Source organism: Dendropsophus ebraccatus, chromosome 11 (assembly GCF_027789765.1).
Source record: "Dendropsophus ebraccatus isolate aDenEbr1 chromosome 11, aDenEbr1.pat, whole genome shotgun sequence".
NCBI lineage: Eukaryota > Metazoa > Chordata > Amphibia > Anura > Hylidae > Dendropsophus > Dendropsophus ebraccatus.
Window position 1 is genome coordinate 12,011,263 of NC_091464.1, and position 25,500 is coordinate 12,036,762.

At 42.9% G+C, this 25,500-nt stretch overlaps 1 protein-coding gene across 4 annotated transcripts in view; it reads left to right on the forward strand.

The window, feature by feature from the left end:
• The window catches only part of CDK18 (cyclin dependent kinase 18), a 105,942-nt gene that overhangs the window by 37,843 nt on the left and 42,599 nt on the right, over window positions 1–25,500 (forward strand). Inside the window, exons 1-2 of one of the 4 annotated variants that reach the window (XM_069944641.1) lie at window positions 2,305–2,489; window positions 4,277–4,409. In XM_069944641.1, coding sequence (XP_069800742.1) covers window positions 4,292–4,409 — 118 coding nt within the window. In that variant the 5' untranslated portion in view covers window positions 2,305–2,489; window positions 4,277–4,291. Of the gene's footprint in view, window positions 1–2,304; window positions 2,490–2,703; window positions 2,752–3,863; window positions 3,887–4,276; window positions 4,410–25,500 lie in introns of those variants that run through there. The other 3 variants (XM_069944639.1, XM_069944642.1, XM_069944640.1) reach the window with 3 other exon arrangements.

Consider the following 25,500-nt stretch of genomic DNA (forward strand, 5'->3'; position numbering starts at 1 on the left):
CATATTTTTAATATTTAATTTTTTTTCTTCTAATTTTCATTTTCTATCTATAATATAAAATAATCCTTAGATGTTGCAGTTCTCATTCTCACCATTGGGGCTAAAACTAAGCTGAGACTTCCTGTAGTGTCTGTGGTGATAAGAGGAGGCTGCTGTCAAGTGATCTGTCTAAGTTGCTCTTTCTCCTTATTTATAATTATTTTTGCAATAATAAACAGCTTTGACAACATTTCATAAATCACCCGTGTGCAGATGGATACTTCAATGGAACTCCATCTTGGTGTCCTGCTTGGGGCGCTGTTAGGGTACGTTCACACTTACCAGATCCGCAGCGTATTTTCTGCTGGCGATCCGTAGCAGATTTCATTTAAATAACTGAACACAGCATCAAATCTGCACCATCAAATCTGCTGCGGATCTGTCGCGGATCCTGTAGGTGTGAACGCAGAGACCTCCACAATCGGTAGGAGGCCAATCGTGGCGTCTTCACATGAGACTGTGTGTGACTATGTGAAGACGCCACGATTGGCCTCCTACCGATTGTGGAGGTCTCTGCCGCACAGCTGATATGTGGACTTTAACAGCGCCCCAAGCAGGACACCAAGACAGAGTTCCATTGAAGTATCCATCTGCACACGGGTGATTTATGAAATTTTGTCAGAGCTGTTTATTATTGCAAAAATGAATATATATAAGGAGAACTTAAACATATAAGAGCAAGTTAAACATGTCAGTAGTTTTATTTTCTGTGACTGTGAGAAGGGGAGGAAGGCGGCCCCTGTATCTGGCATGTCCCACCCGATGCGCATCAAGGTGTAAGCTATCTGAATTACTGTAAAGTGATCTGTACAGCAGGTCACAGGTCACAGAGCGCGCTCAATAATGTTTTACTTTCATCTCAAGTGTACCGACTCTGTCTATTGTCGTCTATATCCATGAGGCTTGCTGTAAAGCATGTCACTAAATACTGTTAAAAACAACCCAGGCAATATGGCTGCCCCCATAACAATGTACAAGTAGTGAAACAAATAAAATTTGAAAATAGAAACAGATTAGAATAAATTAACAAGTTTTAGTATGTGATTCTAATCAGTAAAAGAAAATGACACGTTCCCTTTAAGACCCCTATACTTTTTAGTGTATTGCAGGAGTGGGCTAACGGGCCCCCTGATGTGTCGGGCCCCATAGCAGCCGCTATGGCTGCTACAGGTGTAGTTACTCCCATGCCCCTCGATTAACCACGGACAGGTCATGTCTGTTGTGATAGGGGTCAGCTGTGATGAAAAATCACAGCGAGCCGCAGCGAGAGCTGTATTACTCAGCATTCGCCACCCCATAGAAAAAACAGGAACGCTGTGCCAAACGTTCCTGTATATGGTAAGGATGAGTGGCGGGCAGGAGATTTGATGCCCTATACTGTGCATACCCTTAGGCTGTGTTCACATAAAGTAAAATAAAAGCAAAATAAGTCTGTATTTTCAATGTAAGTATGTCGTCTACTGAAGTCTATGGATAATTGACCATCAGTGCATGCACATTACAGAAAAACGGCCATAACTGAGTATGGATGTAAAAAAAAGTGCTCATTATCACAATCGTTTTTTGTTTTTTTTTAAATGCCTTCTTTTCACCTGTTAACACATTGGGGGATATTTAACATGGTGTAAAGTGAAACTGGCCCAGTTGCCCCTAGCAACCAATCAGATTCCACCTTTCATTTTCCAAAGAGTCTGTGAGGAATGAAAGGTGGAATCTGATTGGTTGCTAGGGGCAACTGAGCCAGCTCTACTTTACACCTGTTTGATAAATCTTCCCCTCATTTCACCCAAGATTACGACCTTATTTTAGTGTTATTTTACTGTGTGTGAACATAGTCTTAAGGTCGGAGGCCAAGTGCGTGATTTGCATAAAGGGACTCCATAGTTACCAACATTTTATAACTTCCCGGTTCATTGCTACTTGCTTGCAATATTAATAGACCATAACTATTAACCAGATGTCATTCCAGTTCAATCAGATCTTGATGTACAATGTAAGAACGTTACTGTATTGCTGTAGAGAAAATAAGACATGCAGGAAAACAGGCCCAAATCTTATAGAATAGAAAGGGGTGTAAACTGCCTGAAGCAACCAATCACAGCTCAGCTTTCAGCTCTGGTAAAATTAAAGCTGAGCTGTGATTGGTTGCTGTGGGCAGTTTGCACCAGTTTCTGTTTTTTGCTTTTAATAGACTTTATTTATACATTTTGTTTTAACAAACAAAGACAAATGGGGGGGGGGGAGAAGTAAGGGTCTGTTCACACTATGGACGTGTCAATTCTTTGAGTGGTGAGGCGCGGAGAGCAGAGGCACGCAAGGCCTCCCATTGAAACACATAGCAGGCACGTTTCGGCGCCGATACTGTGGGCGGGGATTCTACACTGATTTCTTAGTGTGAACGGGCCCTTAGGCACACAGCAATTCCAGACAGCTGAGAACTGCTGATTCAGGCAAGTACATGCCATACTAAACAGGAAGTAGTTCAGAGCCGGCATGAGACCAACATAATGGTGGTGAATCAGTATCAGTGAGCTAAAGAGCCCGTCCTGTCTCATGCCCAGCCAACACCAGTTTCTGTTTAGCCTGCATTCATAAATCTGGAAAAAGTTTCCATTCAAACCTATTCCGTAAATCAGTATTTAACTAGCGGAACCTCTACAAATCAGTAAGCACGAGAGAATGTACTGTACACACCGAAACCTGTTTCTGCAGGTACCATTAACCTTTCTGACAAGGCAGCCTGAGGTTATGTTCACACAACAATTTTTAACCGCTGTTATTTGGCACTCAAAATAACGGCCATTATTTTGAGTACCAAATAACGGCAGTTGTTTAACATTGCAATGACGGCCATTGGTACTACATTTAAAGGAGTATTTCAGGAAAAATAAACTTGTCCACTATCCACAGTATAGGTAAAAATTAGGAGGTGGCAGAGGGTCCGACCGGGGCTCCGTAGCGGGCCCCGCCAGCTCTGTTATGAATTGAGCCCCGGGTCGGCACGCAACCTGTGGCTCTATTCATTCCTATGCAGCGATGGTAGGAGACAAGCACAGTGCCCTTCCGGCGTACTCAGCTCTTTCCGCCACTCCATAGAAATGAATAGAGCCACGGGTCGCATTCATAACAGAGCTGGCGGGGCCCGGCAAGTAAACAACTTTAAATAACGTCCATTCTTCACTAAATAACCGCTGCCAGTAAATGTCCTGACTGTTATTTTGACAGCCGTTGCAAACAGCCACTATTCTGAGCATTGTATGCACTAACGGCCGTTGTTCCTATAGACTTAAATAAAAATCATTGAAGACTGAAAATAACAGCTGCTTTTCAAAATAACATAAGAAATTACGGATTTTATTTGCGCAATGATGGCCAAAAAAAAAAACGGTTGTCATTTTTACATCATGTAAACCTAGCCTTAAGATACTTTCCCTTATGTAATGATATCCTGATTTATAGGATGGCCTATATATAGGATTGGACAACAGGTAAGTATGCTCTCCATGATAAGGATAAGAGTTTTCTCTTGTTTGCTCAGGCAGGGTGGGAAATGCCTGGGAACAAGTTTACAGCCAAAAAAGCAGAAGTAGCCGTATATCAGAGCAGCACAAGGAACATTAACACCTTGGTATCCCTTTAGTACAGGGGCAGGGTCACGTCTAGGAAGACCGGCTCGTCAACCAGGTTCATTTATTTTGGCGTAGAGTAAAATGTGGGCAGAAATGAAGAAGTTGTGGGGTATTTTTGCCTCATAAAACCATTGTATCGGGAATGGCGACCAGCAAAGGGCAGGGAGAGGTGATTTTTCCAAGGTAGAAAACCTTGCAGTCGTTTCCAGTGCGATCAAGTATGTAAGAGTCTCAGCTACTTCATGTTGTCTCCAAGACAGAGAGAAGAGATGCGGCAGATGTCGCCCTCCCACATAGCTTCATTCCCTTCTTGCAGCCTGCACTTCTCCTTCATCAATTCCGAATACCGATGGTTGTCTCTCCTTTACCCTGTGCTCTGTATTTCTGTTTCTTCCTTATAATAATCCCATGTACCATGTTGGTGGTGGTCACCAGCCTTTGGGACCATCCCCATATTCTGGGATTTCTTTCCGAGTCCTCTTCTCTCTGACTACTTCCACGTCTCTCTCCGGCACACTCACTCCCATTCTTCCCTCACATGCTCTGCTTCTCCACCTTCCTCTTTCCTTCTATGAAATCTTTCTCACACACGGTCGTATCTCTTCCAGGTCTACCTTGTCACCATGAACAAGATGAAAAATTTCACGCGACGGTTTTCCCTTTCTGTTCCCCGAACTGAGACGATAGAAGAGTCGATCACTGAACTCACCGAGCAGTACAACCAGAAGAACAGCCGACAAGGTGCGTGATCTTTTCATAGATGGATTAAATACTGCAGGACTGATGGGGGTTGCCAATGTGTGGCAGTGCCGAACCTGGACTGACGTTATAGGCTTGCTAAGAATTCTGTAGGACTCCTTAAGGCTGTGTTCACACACGTTGGTGTTTCATTGCGTTAATACAATGAAGGACAATTAACTGATTAATTACTGCAGTTAGATGATGCATTCACATTGTGTTACTGACTGTGTATGTGAACACAGCCTAAACCTGGGGTAATCTTGTAGCACTGATTAATAGAAGGACATTGGGCGCCCAGTACTCATATTTGCTAGTAACACATTGAAGTACAGTACTCTGTGCAACTGGATTTTGTTAAATAAGGTATTAGTCCAGTATAGTACATTGCTTCAGTGTATACTCCTGTATCTCATAGCATCAATGCAGCACTGAATACAGTGTTTACTGGGCAAATAATACCTAATATACTGATTATAAGCCCCGCTTCTCAAGCCTATATATATATATATATATATATATATATATATATATATATATATATATATATATCCTTAATTACCCCTTTTGTGTCCCAAATGTCCGTATCTGTTGTACAGAGCAGGATTTTATTTCTAAGGTCTGTTCAACATGTCTGAGACGTTTTGGTTCCCCCCCCCCCCCCCAAATAGACTGCTGTCGGAAAGCTATATAGATTTGTAAATGACTTCTGTTTAAAAATCTCCAGTCTTCCAGTACTTATCAGCTGCTGTATGTCCTGCAGACGTGGTATATTCCTACCAGTCTGACTCTGTGCTCTCTGCTGCCACCTCTGTCCATGTCAGGAACTGTCCAGAGCAGAAGAGGTTTTCCATGTGGATTTGCTAGTGCATTGTACAGTTCCTGACATGGACAGAGGTGGCAGCAGAGAGCACTGTGTCAGACTGGAAAGAATACACCAATTCCTGCAGAACATACAGCAGCTGATAAGTACTGGAAGACATTTTAACAGAAGTAAATTACAAATCTCTGGCACTTTCTGCCATCAGTTGATTTGATATTTTTTTTTTTTTTTTTGAACTACCCCTTTAATGAGAGGCGTGGGACAAGGGGGTGGAGATTTTGGTAAGACCAACGTGTTTAATCACAAATTGAGTTGTGAAAAAACAGTCTATAGAGGGGATTGTGTCACTCTTGTGCAGTTCTTACACCATCAGTCCTTTTGCTACTCCCAAAAATGGGATCATTGTTGATGGCTTTGAAAAACCCATTGCTTCTGTACTTTCCGGGCTAGTTCCAAAAAAGGGATCATTTTTGACTGATTGGAAAAGCTGTTGCTTCTTCTGATACCCCAGTTGCATATAAACACAGACAGGCATTTGCCAGCAAAAATAGATAATTTGTCGATCCATTTTTTTTTATTTTAAAAAGCTTAAAAAAATCTGCTAGTACAGTGTGTTTGTTATACAAGCAGTAGGTTACCAAGGGGTACCGTCCACTTACCCATAGCCATACATGTTGTAATCATTTTGAAAGGTCTCTTACCTTCTTCCTGGGTGCCGTTCCGGTGTACTTAGCTGTTTCGGTCCGGTAAGACCGCGCCCGATAGCTCCTATACGGCCCCGGCTGGCCTGCTCCATTGAGTATAATTAGAGAGCGGTGGGCCGACCAGAGGGGGATCGGTGCTATGGGGGAGGACAGTCTTACCATGTCTTCCCGGACCATGGAGCAAACTACTTACTGCAACAGAAAAGCACCAAGGATAAAGTTAAGAGACATACCTTCCTCCTCTGCGTCTCCTGTGCAATAGGGACAGATCATCAGGTTAGATTCTTCTAATCTGCTTTTAGTTCCCCTTTAAGGACATGTTCCCACGACATAGTACAAGTGATTTTAAGGAACTCTGTAATAGTTTTTATTTAGCAAAAAAGTTTCCTTCTGTACTCAAGACACTGTTTTCTTCCCCCCTCCAACTTGAGAAGAAACAGCTTTTCTGTGTCCATTATGGTGTATTGAGCCCAGGGGGATGAGTGAGCATGGAGAGAAGAAAAGGCAGCCCTGCACAACAACATCCTGCAATCTTCTCTCACCAAGTTCCCAGATAAGCACTGACCTTTCTGACCTGTTATTTTACCAGTATTTTATGTGCCTAGACAGTCTTCAAACTGCACAGCTGCTCGTCCGCTTCCCCTGCTCACTCATCCCCCTCGACCACTTCCCCCTCCATATGTTATAATGGGCTCAGCAAACCCGTCTTCTCCTCTGTAATGAAGACGGCTTTGCCTGATTATGAACAGATAAGAAGTGATGGGGGGGAAACAGCTTTATGAGTACAGAAAGAGGATTTTTAAACCTGATAAAACCTATTACAGAGTTTTGTTTTTTTAATCGGTGGTACTATTGATTTTTGCAAGAAAATTTTCAATGACAGCTATACTCTAACTGCAAATCATTGAATTATGAAAAGAACGGCCGTTGATTTAAATGAAAAAGCCGGTGTTTTTTTTTTTCCATAAAAAGTCATGGGAACATGGCCTAAAATAGCCCAAATAATACACTGATAGGTGACCTACCTGTCCAGCTTAACAGGGATTTTAGGTATGGTGTTATATATGTTTTTGTGTTACTGTTGAAGTTGGTGAAAACCAAACATTTTGCCAAAGGTTTTTTTTTCTTCCCATCAAAAAGATGGCCACCTCTGTAAGATCCGATGATCGTTTAGGGATCGTTGCAGGGACATTGTTACCAATGTTCTTGCAGCTCTTGAAGCATACATTACCTAGCAGGGCTTCTCCTCCGCACCGTCTTCATCCTGGTCTCGCTCGCAGCATCAACTCCAGAGCTCAGCCAATCACTGGCCATCAGCCATCAGCTCAGTCAGGCCGCTCCGGAGTTAATGCTGCGAGTGGGACCAGGATGAAGACGGAGCGGAGGAGAAGCCCTGCTAGGTAATGTATGCTGCTTGAATCTTCCGTCGCCCGCCGTGCATTGCTATTCCACGCAGCAATGCACGGTGGGCGACTGATGATTTTAGGTTTGGGCCTAAATAAACGGTCAGCCTATGACACGATCATCGGCTGATCGTTTTCTCTATTCCACCCATTCAGCCGATTATCACTCCGTGGAATAGGCCCCTAAGTGTGAGCCTAACCTAAGGGAATTTACTCAGAGGGGTAAAAGCCATACATGACTTCATTTAGCCTATTTAGTTTGTAGAATTCAAAGTTATATTCTCCACTTATTGGGTCTTGTGATTAAAAAAAAAAAAAAAATCGGTCACTGCAGCAATGATTGTTACTACGTTTAGTTAGGTAATGGAAAGTCAAAGGAATTCTAACCAAATAAATTATTTCTCCAAGAACAAAAGGGTTGAGCATGTTGGATTACATCCTCTGTCCGGGCAGTCAGGAGGCTACCACACACTTTAGAGAGTTGTTGAATTGACTAAAGCTGTGGGATTCAGTCAGGTTTTATCTACAGTGTATGGATGCTCTACACTGTATTGTTATTTTCCTGATGGTGAGAATATTCACAACTATTTGTATATGTGGATTGCTGAATCTGCTTTTTAAATACCTATATATATAATTTATTAGATTAGTGTTCTGTAAAGCATGGTGATGTTTATCTACCTTCTCCATGTCTGGGTTAGGCTGGGTTTACACTGTGTTTTTGCAGTCCGTTTTTAAATGGTTAATTTTTTAAAGTGTCACTATCGTTATAACTTTCAAAATCTAAATCAACAGTAGATGTGATATAAAGAAAGTTTACAATATATATTCATTATATTGTTGTTGTTATCATGCTGTAAAACAAAGCTGAACTTACCAGAAATCCAGGTCCAGTCTCCTGAAGTCAGCTATATAACAGCTGTACTTACTGTAACCAGGTCCAGTCTCCTCCTGAAGGCAGCTATATAACAGCTATACTTACTGTATTCAGGTCCAGTCTCCTGAAGACTGCTATATAACAGCTATACTTACTGTATCCAGGTCTAGTCTCCTGAATGCTGCTATATAACAGCTATACTTACTTGTATCCAGGTCTTGTTTCCTGAAGGCAGCTATATAACAGCTATACTTACTGTATCCAGGTCCAGTCTCCTGAAAGCTGCTATATAACAGCTATACCTACTGTATCCAGGTCCAGTCTCCTGAATGCTGCTATATAACAGCTATACTTACTGTATCTAGGTCCAGTCTCCTGAATGCTGCTATATAACAGCTATACTTACTGTATCCAGGTGCAGTCTTCTGAAGGCAGCTATATAACAGTTATACTTACTGCATCCAGGTCCAGTCTCCTGAAGGCTGCTATATAACAGCTATACCTACTGTATCCAGGTCCAGTCACCTGAAGGCAGCTATATAACAGCTATACTTGTATCCAGGTCCAGTCTCCTGAAGGCAGCTATATAACAGCTATACTTACTGTATCCAGGTCCAGTCTCCTGAAGGCAGCTATATAACAGCTATACTTACTGTATCCAGGTCCAGTCTCCTGAGGGCTGCTATATAACAGCTATACTTACTGTATCCAGGTCCAGTCTCCTGAAGGCAGATTTTCTGACTTGTGTTGGTTGAAGCAAACAGACTAAACACAGGAATTCCAGCCAGTACAGAGAATCATCGCTTAATGTGTCCGTCAATAACATGACTGCCTTCTCTCCGTGAGTGCTCAGATGGCCTGGGATACACTGGACTGGTGTACTGGTTTTCTGACTGTTTCCTGTTTTTTGAGAAAAAAAGAGTCAGAAACAGGAAGTGCCGTGTTCTCCATGATAACTAAAAAAAAAAATAATGAATGTAAATTGTGTACGCTAAAAATAATAAGAAAAAAATAATAAGAAAAAAAGCAGCCATTCTAATCGGTTCTTTTATATAATGGAAGTCAATGGAAAACGCATTGCACACAATTGCATCGGTTTTTTTATCCATTTTTTTTTTATTCCTCATAAAACGTAAACTTTTATTGGAATGCAAAATTGCAGCGTGATCCCGACCATAGCAAACATAATCAAGCTGAACTAAGGAGAATAAGGAGACCGAACTGGGAGTGCAGGGAAATTTTTGGCAGACGACTTAAAAGAAACCAGTGTTGGATATTTGGCGCTTTTATTTACTTAGTATTACTTAAAGTGTACCGAAACGTATTTATTATTTTTTAAGAATAAAAGAATAAGGGTCTGTCTTGTATCCATTGACGCACGAGGATTGCTTCACATGACTGCAGACAGTGACTGTCCTCACATAAGAAAGGGAATATGGGCTGTAATATACAATGTAATCTGATGCGTTGGATGGTATGGCGACATGTTCATGAAATGGCAGAATGGCCTCTTTTGCATATTTAAATTTATAGGGGGCAATGTATCAATGGAGACACTTCAGTGAGTACTCTATTTGATTTTTTTCTCGCTAATCTCCCTGAGCTCAGCGATTGCTGTGATTTGTTGGTCTATTTTTCATTGCCCCTGTTATCCAGAATCCTGTTCCACACTGATGAGGGGCAACTACCCCAAAACAGCTGTTTGTGGGTGGATGCCTGCCTTGGTAAACCCTTGTCATGTCGCAATACTCGCCACAGAGTTAGACTTTGGCGCAAAAGGGGCCACCCTGGTATTTCCCTAATTATGTTCCAATACTCGCAACCGAGTGGGACTTAAGGGGCTACGTATCAGGGTGGTTTGGTGATCTCCCCATGGCATTAGGCTTTCCTCCCCTGGAGGGATATCTGGCTATCCCCGTGTCTTTAGACTCATAACTGAGGCTCCACGGACCCCTCTTTTGCATACTGTGAAATGCCGTATGATTGTTGATCACAGATCTTGGTATGATTAGAATACTTGCAGCTGACAGAGAACGTCATTGTTGCAGTTTATATGATTATATATAATTGGCCACAGGAAACTGTTGGACTTGATGGACGTGTGTCATGTTTCCTCCTGGCATGTAGAGCTCGCGTTCTTCATAAATTAACCCATAGTGTAGACTTACCACCATATTCTCTGGCTGAAGGCATTGTGCGTAAGATAACAGACAAGAGAAAAGGCAGGACTGTTTTTTAAGGCAAGACTCCTTTAAGGAGGAACATAAAAAAAATTATAATTTTTGCATCAACTGGTGTTAGAAAGTTATATTGATTTGTAAATGACTTCTATTTAAAAATCACCACTCTTCCAATACTTATGAGCTGCTGTATGTCCTGCAGGAAGTGGTCTGTTCTTTCCTGTGCTCTCTGCTGCCACCTCTGTCCATGTCAGGAACTGTCTGGAACTGGAGAGGTTTTCTGTGGGGATTTGCTGCTGCTCTGGACAGTACCTGACATGGACAGAGGAGGCAGCAGAGAGCACTGTGTCAGACTGGAAAGAATACACACTTCCTGCAAGACATACAGCAGCTGATAAGTACTGTCTGGAAGACTAGAGATTTTTTTAATAGTACGTTTTTTTTAAATAAATTACAACTCTCTGGCACTTTTCGACACCAGTTGATTTGAAAGAATTATTATTATTTTAGTTTATTATTAAAGTTTAGTCCGGAATATCGCTTTTTAATATTGCCACACTACATAATATCAAATATAGATATCTGGACTACAAGAATGCATTGAGGGTTAATTTATTTATTTATAGGTTACATTTATGTGTGCTGCTTGTATTCATACATACCTGTATATTGGTGGCAATGCTTTCTATACGCTGCTGTATCACCTAGATTATCACTGTGTAGGTAGCAGCCAATGATTGTCCATGAGGCTTCCACATGGGGACGACCTCCAATCAGCTATAAATGGGAAAAACTGACATTCTTTACCTTCCTAAAAATTGTGCTTTTTTAAGTGATGGAATTACAGAATCCACAGAAAAGAGATCCTACTACTATCAGTAGACATAGACAGTATGTAATCTGACACTCTCTAATATAGTGAGCATAGCGAGTGGGTGAATATGAAGCCACATGCTGCTGTATGCTTCCTGTCATTAGGGTCTGTGCATATCCGCACTGCAGCTTTATCAAGTCCAGATTAAGGGTGGTGGAGGCCCTGGGCAACAATTTTGTTGGGGGCCCCCCCATTTTCTTCCCCCACAAATAAACCATACAGCAATCTATACAGGTGGCTTCTTACTGTAGGGGACTTAGTACCTACCCCTCCTCACTTCTGGCTGTATGGCTCAGCATCCTTCTCTGTTCTGCAGATGATGGTCCCTAGAGGCTGCAGTGCAGAGGAAGATGCCAAGCCAGGATGGGGGAGGAGTGAGCATCGCGGTGTGTTCCCACTTAATTCAATGCGAGAACACAGCACTTTAGCACTTTCTGTGCGCTCTTGCCCCCTGTGTCAGCCACCACAGCTTGCATGTGCAGTTGTGAATTGCAGGCAGAACCTGGACTTGCAAGTCTAAGTCCCATCTTCAGTTCCCAACCATATAAACTACCTGAAGCAGTAAGGAGCACCCAGAAAGTACTTAAAGGATTTGTATAATCTATAGCGGATATGGTACATGTGAACGTACCCTAAGGATCATGGCATATATAGCTGCACACAGGCTACATGTCATATGCTGCACACAGGCTATATATCATACACTGCACACAGGCTATATACCATACACTGCACACAAGCTATATATCATACACTGCACACAGACTATATACCATACACTGCACACAGGCTATATATCATATGCTGCACACAGGCTATATGTCATATGCTGCACACAGGGTATATATCACAGGCTGCACACAGGCTATATACCATACACTGCACACAGGCTATATATTATAGGCTGCACACAGGCTATATACCATACACTGTACACAGGCAATATATCATAGGCTGCACACAGGCTATATACCATACACTGCACACAGGCTATGTATCATACACTGCACACAGACTATATACCATACACTGCACACAGGCAATATATCATAGTCTGCACACAGGCTATATATATCATACAGTGCACACAGGCTACATGTCATAATCTGCACACAGGCTATATATATATATATATATATATATATATATATATACCCCTGCTCTGATATATGCCCCCATAGTATATGCCCTCGGCTCTGATATATGCCCCCTGCTCTGATATATGCCCCTATAGTATATACCCCTGCTCTGATATATACCCCCATAGTATATGCCCTCGGCTCTGATATATGCCCCCATAGTATATGCCCCCTGCTCTGATATATGCCCCTATAGTATATACCCCTGCTCTGATATATGCCCCTATAGTATATATCCCTGCTCTGATATATGCCCCTATAGTATATATCCCTGATCTGATATATGCCTCTATAGTATATACCCCTGCTCTGATGAGGTCTTCTCTCTTCTGGCTCTTCACTGTTCCTTCAGCCTGTCAGCCACTGTGACAGATGCTCCAGCATGCTCCATGATGTCACATCCCTGCTGGAGAGATCAGGTTTCATTGCTAAGGTCCCACGCAGTCCTCTCCTCAGTGAGGGGGAGGGGCAAGGGGGAGTGAGGACCTCGGCAGGAGACAGGCACCAGGAAGCTTGACAGGAAGAATCCATTCAAAGATCCACCAGGGGGGAGTCTGAGCCTGTCGGGAGGGAGATGCTTACACAGGATTAACCCTACACCTCCCTCCCTCCCTAGACAGCATGCAGTGTGGCCAGTGCTGTGTCCAGGTAGGGTTTCCACATGCTTTTTGCGCGTGGGACTGGCTCCCAGACACCACTTCTGTGTTTGGGCTGGTGGAGGCCCCCTAGTGGTGGAGGCCCCTGGGCACGTGCCCCTTGTGCCCTCCCTTTAATCCGGCCCTGAGCTTTATAATAGAAGCCAATCCATAATGCTGGTGTGCCAACAAACAGATCCCAATCACGTCCACTCACCCTATTCACTGTGATACTGCCAAGGCTTCTGCATGCTACGCTTCAGGACTTTCTAATCAACTGGTGTCAGAAAGTTATAGAGATTTTTAATTTTTTTCTATTTTAAAATCTCCAGTCTTCTAGTACTTATCAGCTGCTGTATGTCCTGCAGGAAGTGGTGTATTCTTTCCAGTCTGACACAATGCCCTCTGCTTCACATTACGTCCCAATTCACACTACTGAATCATTGCCAAAATTCCTTTTGGAACCCCTGCCTGCGAACTACTATAACTCCTTCCATGCATCAATAGAATTTGGCCAATTGTATTACATCATACTCTAAACCTAATCCCTTCTTTTGTTTAATAAATAATATAAAAGAAAAAAAATCATTAATTAAATAAAAATTCCAGAAGCTGGCAATCTGTCACTCAGGACCAGAGCATTAGGGTATGACAAAATCAACGTGGCACAATAAGAGACAGGTTGTGTCAGCCAGACAGCGGCCATAGCAGGGTCCCGCCCCAGCTACTAACTGGCTGAGCAGGCTGACACGTCACAACCCAGGTCCCCACTCGGGGAGAGGACAGGGGACCATGAACCAGAGCAGGGGACAGCGGACCCCAGTGCAGGAGCTGGGGAGGTAGGTGCATGGTGTTATGCTCAGCCACCTCCTTCCTGGCTCTTTTGAAAAAAAAAATATCAGACACTGGACTTCCCCTTTAAGCATTAATACAACCTCAAGGGTCAATTCTCATGGCCATGACCTCCTCCCTCACCTCACCCTGCATATGCTTCTGCAGATGCAATACGTTGACCAAAAGTTAGGGTGATTTGGCTCACTAAGTATGTGGGAATTAAAGGGATTTTATGGACAAAATATACTGATAAGCTATCCGCAGGATATGTCTTCATTCGCTGATCAGTGCAGTGCAGTGCGGGCGCTAAAGAGCTGATTGGCAGGGGATCATATTGATAGCTTATCAGTCTCTTTTTGCCCAGAAAACCCCTTTAACCTCTTATTGGGGGTTATTAAGGGTACAGTTCTGATTCTAGCTTGCCACATGTATACAGAGAGGCTACAAGTAAGCAGCACAGATTTTGTAGGACAGCCAGGCTCCTGCTTTAAAGAGTACCTGTGTAACATCTGCACCCGTTCATACTTCTGTGCTGCCTGCTGGCCGGAGACGTGTCAGGCCAAGATCTAGTGCTGTTTTGGCTTCTTGTTGTACACTGTCTGAACACTGCTATATTCCCTCTGCTTGGTAACTGATTCTGCACCACACCCATCTCTTCCTTTGCTGAGCTCCTTCTGTCCTCAGGCAGTTACCCCATCAGTCCTTGCCACTCTTGGTTCTCCTGTTCCTGATGCTATAAACCCTTTTCTAGCCCAGAATTCCTTGCTTGCTATTAGTCTCTGTTGAGCGTGCTAAGCGTTTTCTCCTGCCTCTTATATCTTGTTTATCCTGACCTTCCGTTATTGCCATCTGACTATTCTTCTGGTTCTGATTTTGTACTTTGCTGCCTGGCTGGTTCTGACCCTTGGTTTGCTTACTGCTTGTATTTGTTTCTTTGTCCTGTCTCTGTTCTATCAGCTGGTGCAGGAAGGGGCTGTTGCCCAATTGTCCTCTACCATCTAGGGTAGTTGAGGCAAGTAGGCAGGGACAGATTGGTTTTAGCACTAGGGCTCGCTGTCCTTGTCTCCCCTCACTCCCTCCTGGCATTACTGCAGCAGCTGTTAGCATTACTAACCTGTCATTAGGATTTCTCCCCCGATCGGTGCACAGTGGCTCCTGCCTCAGGAAGTTCGGGTAACGATGGATGCGACTACGGCGGGTCTATTCCATGTATGAGCCCTATTCTGATTCAATAGGGCTCATGCATGGTACCGACCCAGTGTGGCCATATCCACAGTTACCCGAAGGAGGACTGCATGCTGATCATAATGAGGTACACTTTAAGAGAAACCTCCACTAGTGGTAGTTCAAAGTCGACCTGTTAGCAATTTTTTGCCATTTAAAGGGGTACTCCAGAGAAAATCTTTTTCTTGCAAATCAACTGGTGTTGGAAAGTTATATAGATTTGTAATTTACTTCTATTAATAAATCTTAAGTCTTCCCATACTTATTAGCTGCTGTATGTCCTGCAGGAAGTGTTGTTTTATTTTCTTTCAGACACAGTGCTCTCTGCTGACATCTCTGGCTGAGACAGAAACTCTGTCCCATAGAAAACCTCTCCTGCTCTGGACAGTTCCTGTCTCGGCCAGAGATGTCAGCAGAGAGCACTGTGTCTGAATAAAAATAAAACAACACTTCCTGCATGACATACAGCAGCTAATAAGTATGGGAAGGCTTAAGATTTTTTTTAATAGAAGTAAATTACAAATCTATATATAATTTTCCAACACCAGTTGATTTAAAAGAAAAATATTTTCCCTGGAGTACCCCTTTAAGGTAAGAGCAGTGTACAGTCTGGCTTCTTCCCCCATTCACTATCATCATTATAGTATGACAGGCTAATGCCGGATCACTCACTAAAGCTACAGTATAGTAAGAGACTTTGGATTTATAATAACCATAAACATTGTTGGAAATTGTAAAGGAACTTTGGGAGGAGCAAAGGAATCAATGGAAATTTACATGATTATCAGTTGTGTAGTCAGACTGCAAAGCCTAGAGCAATACTGTACAAACTAGGGGAAGTCTCTGCTACAAGGTCACTTCATACAGACAATACATAGTGAGCATACAGAACATACAGAAAAACACTCTAATTTCAAGCATGTACTTCTCATTTTAGATTGCTCATCATATAGTTCTACATTTCTGATCCTTTTATTTTAGATGTCTGATCATTTAAAGGGCATGTACCACCCAGACTTGTTTGGCTGATTAGAGATTGATACTTTTTTTTGTCTGTTTATATTTTCTGATTGTAATTTTTTTTCAAGCTTATTTTTATACATTTTTTCCAATTAAACATTGACATACTTAAAGAGACTCTGTCAGTAGGTTCATAGAGTATTATATACTAGTGACAGAGAAGCTGAGCAGAATGATGTATCATTTATATTGTTCTGTGAAGCTGATCCAGAGATCTCCTCCTGAATAACATGGACAATAAGTAGTCCTCTCCATTATGTGCATGAGCTCAGTAGTCCTGGATATTCATGAGAAGCAGAAATCTCCGGCCACCAGCTGTTGATTGGCAGTTATCTATCCATGCTGTGTATAGACAGTCACCTGTCAATCAGCAGCTGGAGGGTGGGAAGGGGTGTGTGGCAAGAATCCTATTCTCCTGCATATTAGGAGAACAGCTAAACAAAATAATGTAAGTAATACACAGAACTGTTTAGCATTTATATTACTAGTTTAAGCTGCCCTTATTTAAGGTGGCATAAACCTAGTTGACAGATACCCTTAGCTTCACACACACACCATATCGCAGCCGATTTTATACTGCGGATCCGCAGCAGATTTGATCTAAATAACTGAACACAGCATCAAAATCTGCTGCGGATCGTGTACGTGTGAACGCACCCTAAAGATTCATGACAGTACACTGCAAGGCAAAAGTCATTAAGACAACCAAAAGGCCAATGTTATGTATACATATATACCAATATAAACAATACAAAATACCCCCCCCCCCCCCCCCCCGCCCCATTTTTCTTACTTTTAGTCCATTTTCATGGGAGCGGCCATCTTGATTTACTCTTTGCTTCTAGTAAGATCTCTATCAGAGACGGACATTGTGCAGAAGTCCTCACTGCCATTAGTTTATGTCTAATCCTGAGTGCCAGTCACCCTTTAACCTTGTTATTAGGTCACTCACACAGGCAGAGTTGTGGCCTATATTCCATTAGACATATTTAATTCCCTGGTATTTTCCACCATATGCTACTGAGGCTTATAATACAATTACACCCCCCCCCCCCCTGTGGTTTTTGACCCAATGTGAATTATTCCGTCATTAGGATTTTCCGTTGGCATGTCAGTAGTATTAAGTGATTTTTACTGGTAAGCTGGACGTTCCCATTGCTGTCTCCTTCCTGCTGCTCACACCTCCAGCGGTTTTCTCCCTGTCTGACAGTCTTTTATCACACAGGATCTAGGGGTCAGAGTGGCAGAAGCTGGCAGTGCCCATGTGGGATAACTTGGCTTTCAGCTTGGAGAGCGGGGGAGAGGAGAAAGAGTTTGTTCTTTAATTAGAGAGGGATTTTGTAGGGGGCAGAGCGGGGTGTGTGGGCGCCAAGATAACAAGAGCGAGGGAGCATCAAACAGACAGGGGGAGCTGCAGACCGCAGGCGCTCATTTAGAGAACGCTCATTATCTGCAGCACTGGGAGAGCCGAATGCTTTTAACTTTCTAATCAAGGATTTTCTAGGATCCAGCAGGGTCACCTTTCCTTATTTCCTTTGCTTACTATTCCGCCTCTCATTACTTTTGTATTAATGTTGTTTAGATACTTTTTATTTCTGCAGCCATATATATCTGTAGTATTTGTCTTCTCACATCATCTCCTTGTGCAAGGGTGGAGGGTCGAGGTCTAGTGTCTATTCTGCATCTTTGTAAAATAATATTGTATGATACTATAGCAAATGTAGTTGAAAGGTCCTTGGGATTCAGACTCTTATCTTCTCTTTAGTAGGTTTATGGCGTCCTATCTCAGGGTAGTATAAACTAGTGACAGAGAGAATGATGTATCACTTACATTGTTCTGTGCAGCTGATTCAGACATATCCTCCTGAATAACAGGACAATAAGTAGTCATATCCATTATGTGCATGTGCTCAGTAGCCCTGTATATTCATGAGCACTAGCACACTCCCGCAGTTGTCTATCTATACTGTGTATAGATAGACAGGTGTCAATCAGCAGCTGGGGGTGGAGTTCATATATGCATATCAGAAGAACGACTGAAGAGGATGATAGAAGTAATACATTGTTCTGTTTAGCATTTCTGTCACTTGTTTTTGTTGCCCTTATTTAAAACAGCATAAACCTAGTGGCAGATAGCATTTAAATAAGCACTGTTGTTTTATGTGATTCCTCACGTATCTGTCACTTTGTTTTCCAAAATTGCATCCTTACCCCAGAAAAACAGATCTTGGCCACTAGGTGTCTCCCTTCTCTGCAATCTGCTCTCTACTGTCTGTTGTCAGGGGCAATCTGTCTCTTTTTACAGACAAAGCAGGTCAAATTAAAGGAAGTGCAGATGGGTCTTAGTGTGCAAGAGAGAGGGAGCGAGCCTGGGCTGTGTTCATTTAAGCTAAGGCTGCAGTAGATTCATACTGCATTTTTGCAGTCCGTTTAACGTATCAATTTTTAATTGTGGTCAACCACATTTTTGTATAGGTTAAAAAAAACGCATTTGTTTTGATCATTTTTCATGTTTTGATCGATTGAAAAATGCATCGAAATGGATTGCACACAATTGCATCCATTTTTTTTCCCTAAAACACACACGTTAAACAGACTGCAAAAACGCAGTGTGAACCCAGCCTAAGCCAGTATGGCTGTTGAAGATCATCCACTCTGTTCCTCAAAGGTAAATTAAAGCTTACCTCTTATGTTTCATCACCTAAAAAGCTCAGGGAAGCTGTGCCTTAAAGTGATACTGTCAACCCCTTTCTGTATGAGGACTTCTCAACACAGCTGTAAAGCCTAAATTCTGCCATTTCTATACCTTACTTTATATTAGATTTCTTAGGGCTTGGTCCAGAGAAAAATGCTTTTTATCGTTGGTGGATTGTTGCACCCAGGCCCCTCCCCTCATCTAGGCCCTGCCCCCCCTGCAGCCATTGGAATGGGCCGGCCTAGAAGTCTAGGCCCCATCCCCGCTAGGTCGGCCCATTCCAATGAAAGGGGGCGAAGCCTAGACACTGATGACGTCATAGAGGGACTATGGCACTAATGTGGGCGGATGAAGTGTTGAAGAGGGGGAGAAGCCCTGCCCAGGTGGCACAATCCACCAACGATAAAAAGCATTTTTCACTGGACGAAGTGCCAAGAAATCTAGGGTGTGACGCCGGCCTGGTTCGGGAAGGGTCCAAAAGGGGTTAATATATTTTCAAGGCTCACAGTGCTCCCAATCTACAAAGCCTTTCATGTTAAACTTGTCCTCTAGCAGCTTATATCCTCGATTTCTACTTAACATACTCATTGGAGAGAGCTAACTTATCCAACCTTATTGTCTACTGTAGTCTCCGCTAGTTGAATGCAGAGAAATTAAAATGTCACTGTTGTTATAACTTTCAGAATCTAAATCAACAGTAGATGTGATATCAAGCAAGTTTTGCAATATACATCCAATATTTTTTTTGTTGTTATCATGCTGTAAAACAAAGCTGAACTTACCAGAAATCCAGGTTCAGTCTCCAGAAGACAGATAAATCACAGCTATACTTATTGTATCCAGGTCCAGTCTCTTGAAGGCTGCTATATAACAGCTATACTTACTTGTATCCAGGTCCTGTCTCCTGAAGACCCCTATATAACACTATACTTACTTGTATCCAGGTCCAGTCTCCTGAAGGCAGATATATAACAGCTATAATTGTATCCAGGTCCAGTCTCCTGAAGGCTGCTTTATAACAGCTATACTTACTGTATCCAGGTCCTGTCTCCTGAAGACCCCTATATAACACTATACTTACTTGTATCCAGGTCCAGTCTCCTGAAGGCAGATATATAACAGTTATACTTACTGTATCTAGGCTCAGTCTCCTAAAGGCTGCTATATAACGGCTATACTTACTGTATCCAGGTCCAGTCTCCTGAAGGCAGCTATATAACAGCTGTACTTACTGTATCCAGGTCCAGTCTCCTCCTGAAGGCAGCTATATAACAGCTATACTTACTGTATCCAGGTCCAGTCTCCTGATTGCAGCTATATAACAGCTATACTTACTGTATCCAGGTCCAGTCTCCTGAAGGCAGCTATATAACAGCTATACTTACTGTATCCAGGTCCAGTCTCCTGAAGGCAGCTATATAACAGCTATACTTACAGTATCCAGGTCCAGTCTCCTCCTGAAGGCAGCTATATAACAGCTATACTTACTGTATCCAGGTCCAGTCTCCTGAAGGCAGCTATATAACAGCTGTACTTACTGTATCCAGGTCCAGTCTCCTGAAGACAGCTATATAACAGCTATACTTACTGTATCCAGGTCCAGTCTCCTCCTGAAGGCAGCTATATAACAGCTATACTTACTGTATCCAGGTCCAGTCTCCTGAAGGCAGCTATATAACAGCTATACTTACAGTATCCAGGTCCAGTCTCCTCCTGAAGGCAGCTATATAACAGCTATACTTACTGTATCCAGGTCCAGTCTCCTGAAGGCAGCTATATAACAGCTGTACTTACTGTATCCAGGTCCAGTCTCCTGAAGACAGCTATATAACAGCTATACTTACTGTATCCAGGTCCAGTCTCCTCCTGAAGGCAGCTATATAACAGCTATACTTACTGTCTCCAGGTCCAGTCTCCTGAAGGCAGCTATATAACAGCTATACTTACTGTATCCAGGTCCAGTCTCCTGAAGGCAGCTATATAACGGCTATACTTACTGTATCCAGGTCCAGTCTCCTGAAGGCAGCTATATAACAGCTATACTTACTGTATCCAGGTCCAGTCTCCTGAAGAAAGATTTTCTAATTTGTGCTGGTTGAAAAAAACAGACTAAACACAGGAATTCCGGCCAGTACAGAGAGTCAATGTATCCATCAATCACATGACTGCCTTCTCTCTATGAGCGCTCAGATGGCCTGGGATACACTGGACTTCCTGTTTTCTGACTGTCTCCTGTTTTTTTTTTTTTTGGAAAAAAAAAGTCAGAAAACTAGCACATGGTTGTGTTTTATATCTAATATATTTTTCCTATGCATTTTTTCATACTATCTTACTCATTGTGCTAAGTTTGACTTGTGTTATTGTCATAGCAGGACTCTGTAGCAGCATATTAGGAGTCCCTCCTGGTGTTATTGATGTAGGAGTGCATGGAGCAGCATTGTGGCCTCATTTTACATGTTCGTAACTCTGTTTTGATGTTTTTGCATTAATAAAGATGTAACATAGTTACATAGTTAATACGGTTGAAAAAAGACACATGTCCATCAAGTTCAACCAAGGAGGGGATGGATACAGGGAAGGGGGAGGGGTGATAGGTTCTATACATATGCATTTATATTATTTTGCTCTAAGAACTTGTCTAGCCCTGTTTTGAAGCCCTCTACTGTTTTTGCTGTGACCAGATCCTGTGGTAGACTGTTCCACAGATTCACAGTTCTCATGGTAAAGAAGGCTTGTCGCCTCCGGAGATTGAACCTTTTTTTCTCCAGGCGGAGGCAGTGGCCTCTTGTCCTTTGAGGGGGTTTTACCTGGAACATCTTTTCCCCATATCTCTTGTAGGGGCCATTTATATATTTAAATAAGTTAATCATATCTCCCCTTAAACGTCTCTTCTCCAGACTAAACAAATGTAATTCTTTTAATCTCTCCTCATAACTAAGATGCTCCATTCCCCTTATTAGTTTAGTTGCCCGTCTTTGTACCCTCTCCAGCTCTAGAACATCCTTTTTATGAATCGGGTTCCAAAACTGGACAGCATACTCCAGATGAGGCCGCACCAAAGCTTTATAAAGCGGTAATATTATATCCCTGTCCCGAGAGTCCATGCCTGTTTTAATGCATGACAATATCCTGCTGGCCTTAGAAGCAGCTGACTGACATTGTGTGCTGTTCTGTAGTCTATTATCTACAAGTACACCCAGATCCTTCTCCATCAGTGACTCTCCCAGAATAACTCCCCCCAGGACATATGATGCATGTGGGTTATTAGTACCCAGGTGCATAACTTTACATTTATCCACATTGAACCTCATTTGCCAAGTGGACGCCCAAACACTCAGTGTGTCTAAGTCATCCTGTAACATCTGCACATCCTCCATAGACTGTACTGTACTACAAAGCTTGGTGTCATCTGCAAAGATAGAAACATTGCTGTTAATTCCATTCTCAATATCATTAATAAACAAGTTAAACAGAAGAGGGCCCAGTACTGACCCTTGGGGTACACCACTTATTACCGGGGACCATTCGGAGTAGGAATCATTGACCACCACTCTCTGGGTACGATTATTAAGCCAGTTTTCAATCCAGTTACACATTAAATTTTCCAAACCAATAGACTTTAACTTACCCATCAGACGTCCATGAGGAACTGTGTCAAATGCTTTCGCAAAATCCAGGTACACTATATCCACAGCCGCGCCGCCATCCAGGCTTCTACTTACCTCTTCATAGAAACATATTAGGTTGGTTTGACAGCTTCTGTCCTTAGTAAAACCATGCTGGTTATCACTTATAATACTATTAGCCACCACATATTCCTGGATGTAGTCCCTTATAAGCCCCTCAAATAGTTTCCCCACAATGGACGTTAAGCTTACGGGTCTATAGTTACCTGGGGAAGTTCGAGAGCCCTTTTTGAAGATCGGCACTACATTTGCCTTACGCCAGTCCCTCGGCACAATACCAGTAAGCAAAGAATCACGGAATATTTCATACAAGGGAAGTGAAATTACAGAACTGAGTTCCCTAAGAACTCTGGGGTGCAATCCATCAGGCCCTGGAGCTTTGGTTACATTGAGTTTGTTTAATTTATCTTGGACCATATCTATAGTAAACCAGTTCAGTACATTACATGTGTTAGCAGCACTGGCCCCACCCACCTCAGTACTGGCCCCACCCACCACAGCTCCATCCTCTTTTGTATATACAGAACTGAAGAACCCATTAAGTAACTCAGCTTTCTCCTGATCCCCAGTTATTAATTCCCCGTCGCCATTATTTAGGGGTCCTACATGCTCTGACCTTGGTTTTTTTGCATTAATATATTTGAAGAATTTTTTGGGGTTTCTTTTGCTATCTATAGCTACCTGCCTTTCATTGTGAATTTTTGCTGCTTTTATTACATTTTTACAGGTTTTGTTGACTTCTTTGTAATGTTTAAATGCTACAGCTGACCCCTCTGATTTATATTTTTTGAATGCCCCTTTTTTCTCATTTATAGCCCTTCTAACCTCGGTTGTAAGCCATGTGGGATTGGATTTTAACCGTTTATATTTGTTACCCATAGGAATATATTTGGCAGTACAGTTATTTAATGTGGATTTGAAGATTTCCCATTTATTAGCTGTATCCGTATGTGACAGCAGCCGCTCCCAGTCTATGCCCTGAAGTTCTGCCCTTAACCCAGGAAAATTGGCCCTTTTAAAATTAAGAGTTTTTGCCCTCCCAACATGCTTTTCTTTTCTACACTTTAAGCTAAAAGTCACTATATTGTGGTCACTATTACCCAGGTGTTCATGGACAGTGACATCCCCAACCAGCTCAGCGTTGTTAGAAATAACCAGATCCAACAAGGCATCACTTCTAGTTGGCTCCTCCACAAACTGGCCCAGAAAATTATCCTGCAGGAGGTTAAGAAATTCCCTCCCCTTTGTGGTTTTAGCTGAACCGTGACCCCAATCTATATCTGGGTAGTTGAGGTCCCCCATTATCACTACTGTTCCCTCCCGGGCAGCCCGCTCTATTTGTCTATTCAACTGGCCATCTACCTCCTCAGTAATGTTGGGGGGTCTATAGATTACACCAAGAATAATTTTTTCCCTCTTTTCCTCCTTCTGTAGTTCTACCCACAATGCTTCCACATCATCACAGTCATCTCCCACTATTGCATCTATTACACTCACTTTAATATCATTTCTGACATACAGACATACTCCTCCTCCCCTTCTGCCCACCCGGTCCCTTCTGAACAACGTAAATCCCTGAATATTGACAGCCCAGTCATGTGAGGAGTCCAGCCATGTCTCAGTCACACCAACCACATCAATGGACTCCTCCAGAACCAAGGCCTCTAGCTCCCCCATCTTGCTGGCTAGACTTCTGGCATTAGTAACCATACACTTTATATTACCATCGAGTTTAACCGCTTCATTATAAGAAATGGGATTTATTACTGTGCTGTGGCTACAATCATCCTCACTGTTCATCCGCAACATATGGATCTCCCTATCCACTGCTCTTATCCTCCCCCCACAGGACCCTTCTCCTCCCTCCTCATTGTTCTGTCCCCTCTTTAACCTATCTGCCACTACATTACATACTACATTGTCCTCCCTCCACATCCCTAGTTTAAAAACCCCTCCACCCCTTCTAGGATTCTCTCCCCCAGCACAGCGGACCCCCTTCCATTAAGGTGCAAATTATCTGCGGAAAACAGATTGTACCCCAATGAAAAGTCAGCCCAGTGCTCTAAAAACCCAAACCCTTCTCCTCTACACCATGACTTGAGCCATGCATTTAACTCCCTAAGCTCCCGCTGTCTTTCCTGCGATGCGCATGGCACAGGCAGTATTCCAGAGAATACCACCTTGGAGGTCCTTCCCTTCAACTTAGCACCTAGTTCTCTAAAATTATTTTTAATAGACCTCCACCTACCTTGTATCCTGTCATTGGTTCCCACATGGACCACGACAGCTGGGTCATCCCCAGCCCCCCCAAGTAATTTATCCACCCTTTCCACCACATGCCGAACCCTGGCACCAGGGAGACAGCAAACCATTCGGTTGAGGCGGTCTTGGCGACAAATTATTCTATCCGTCTTCCTGATTATAGAATCCCCTACAACCACTAGCTGTCTAGGTCTACCTACAATACCATCCCGCCCACTACTAGTTGGACTGTTCCCCCGGCTGTTAGGGAGAACAGGTTCCACTAGAGCTGCCATTTCTGACACGGATGCCCTTGCATCATCACCTAACTTGGCAATTTTGCTTGGGCATATAGTAGGAGAAGTGGCCTTCCTTTTCTTGGATCCCTTACTGGTCCCTCTAACTACATTAACCCAGCTACTTACTTGGGCCTCCTGATCTATATCACCACCCTCCATCTCTAACCCACTAACTTCCTGCTCAGTGAGCCGAAGTTCCCTCTCAAGGTGGCCAAGTTCCCTCAGTGTTGCAATATGCTTCTCCAGATCTCTAACTCGAGCTTCTAGATGGGCAACATGCTCACATCTGTCACAGCGGTACTCACCCTGGAACACCTGCTCCAGTTGTGCGTACATGCAGCAGACTGCGCACTGAATGAATCCTTCCATCCTGCTAGCCATCATCCTCAGTGCAACAAAAACAGTGAAAAAGAAAGAGATTTAGCACTTACCAGAACTTGTAACTCCTTCTTTCAACTCC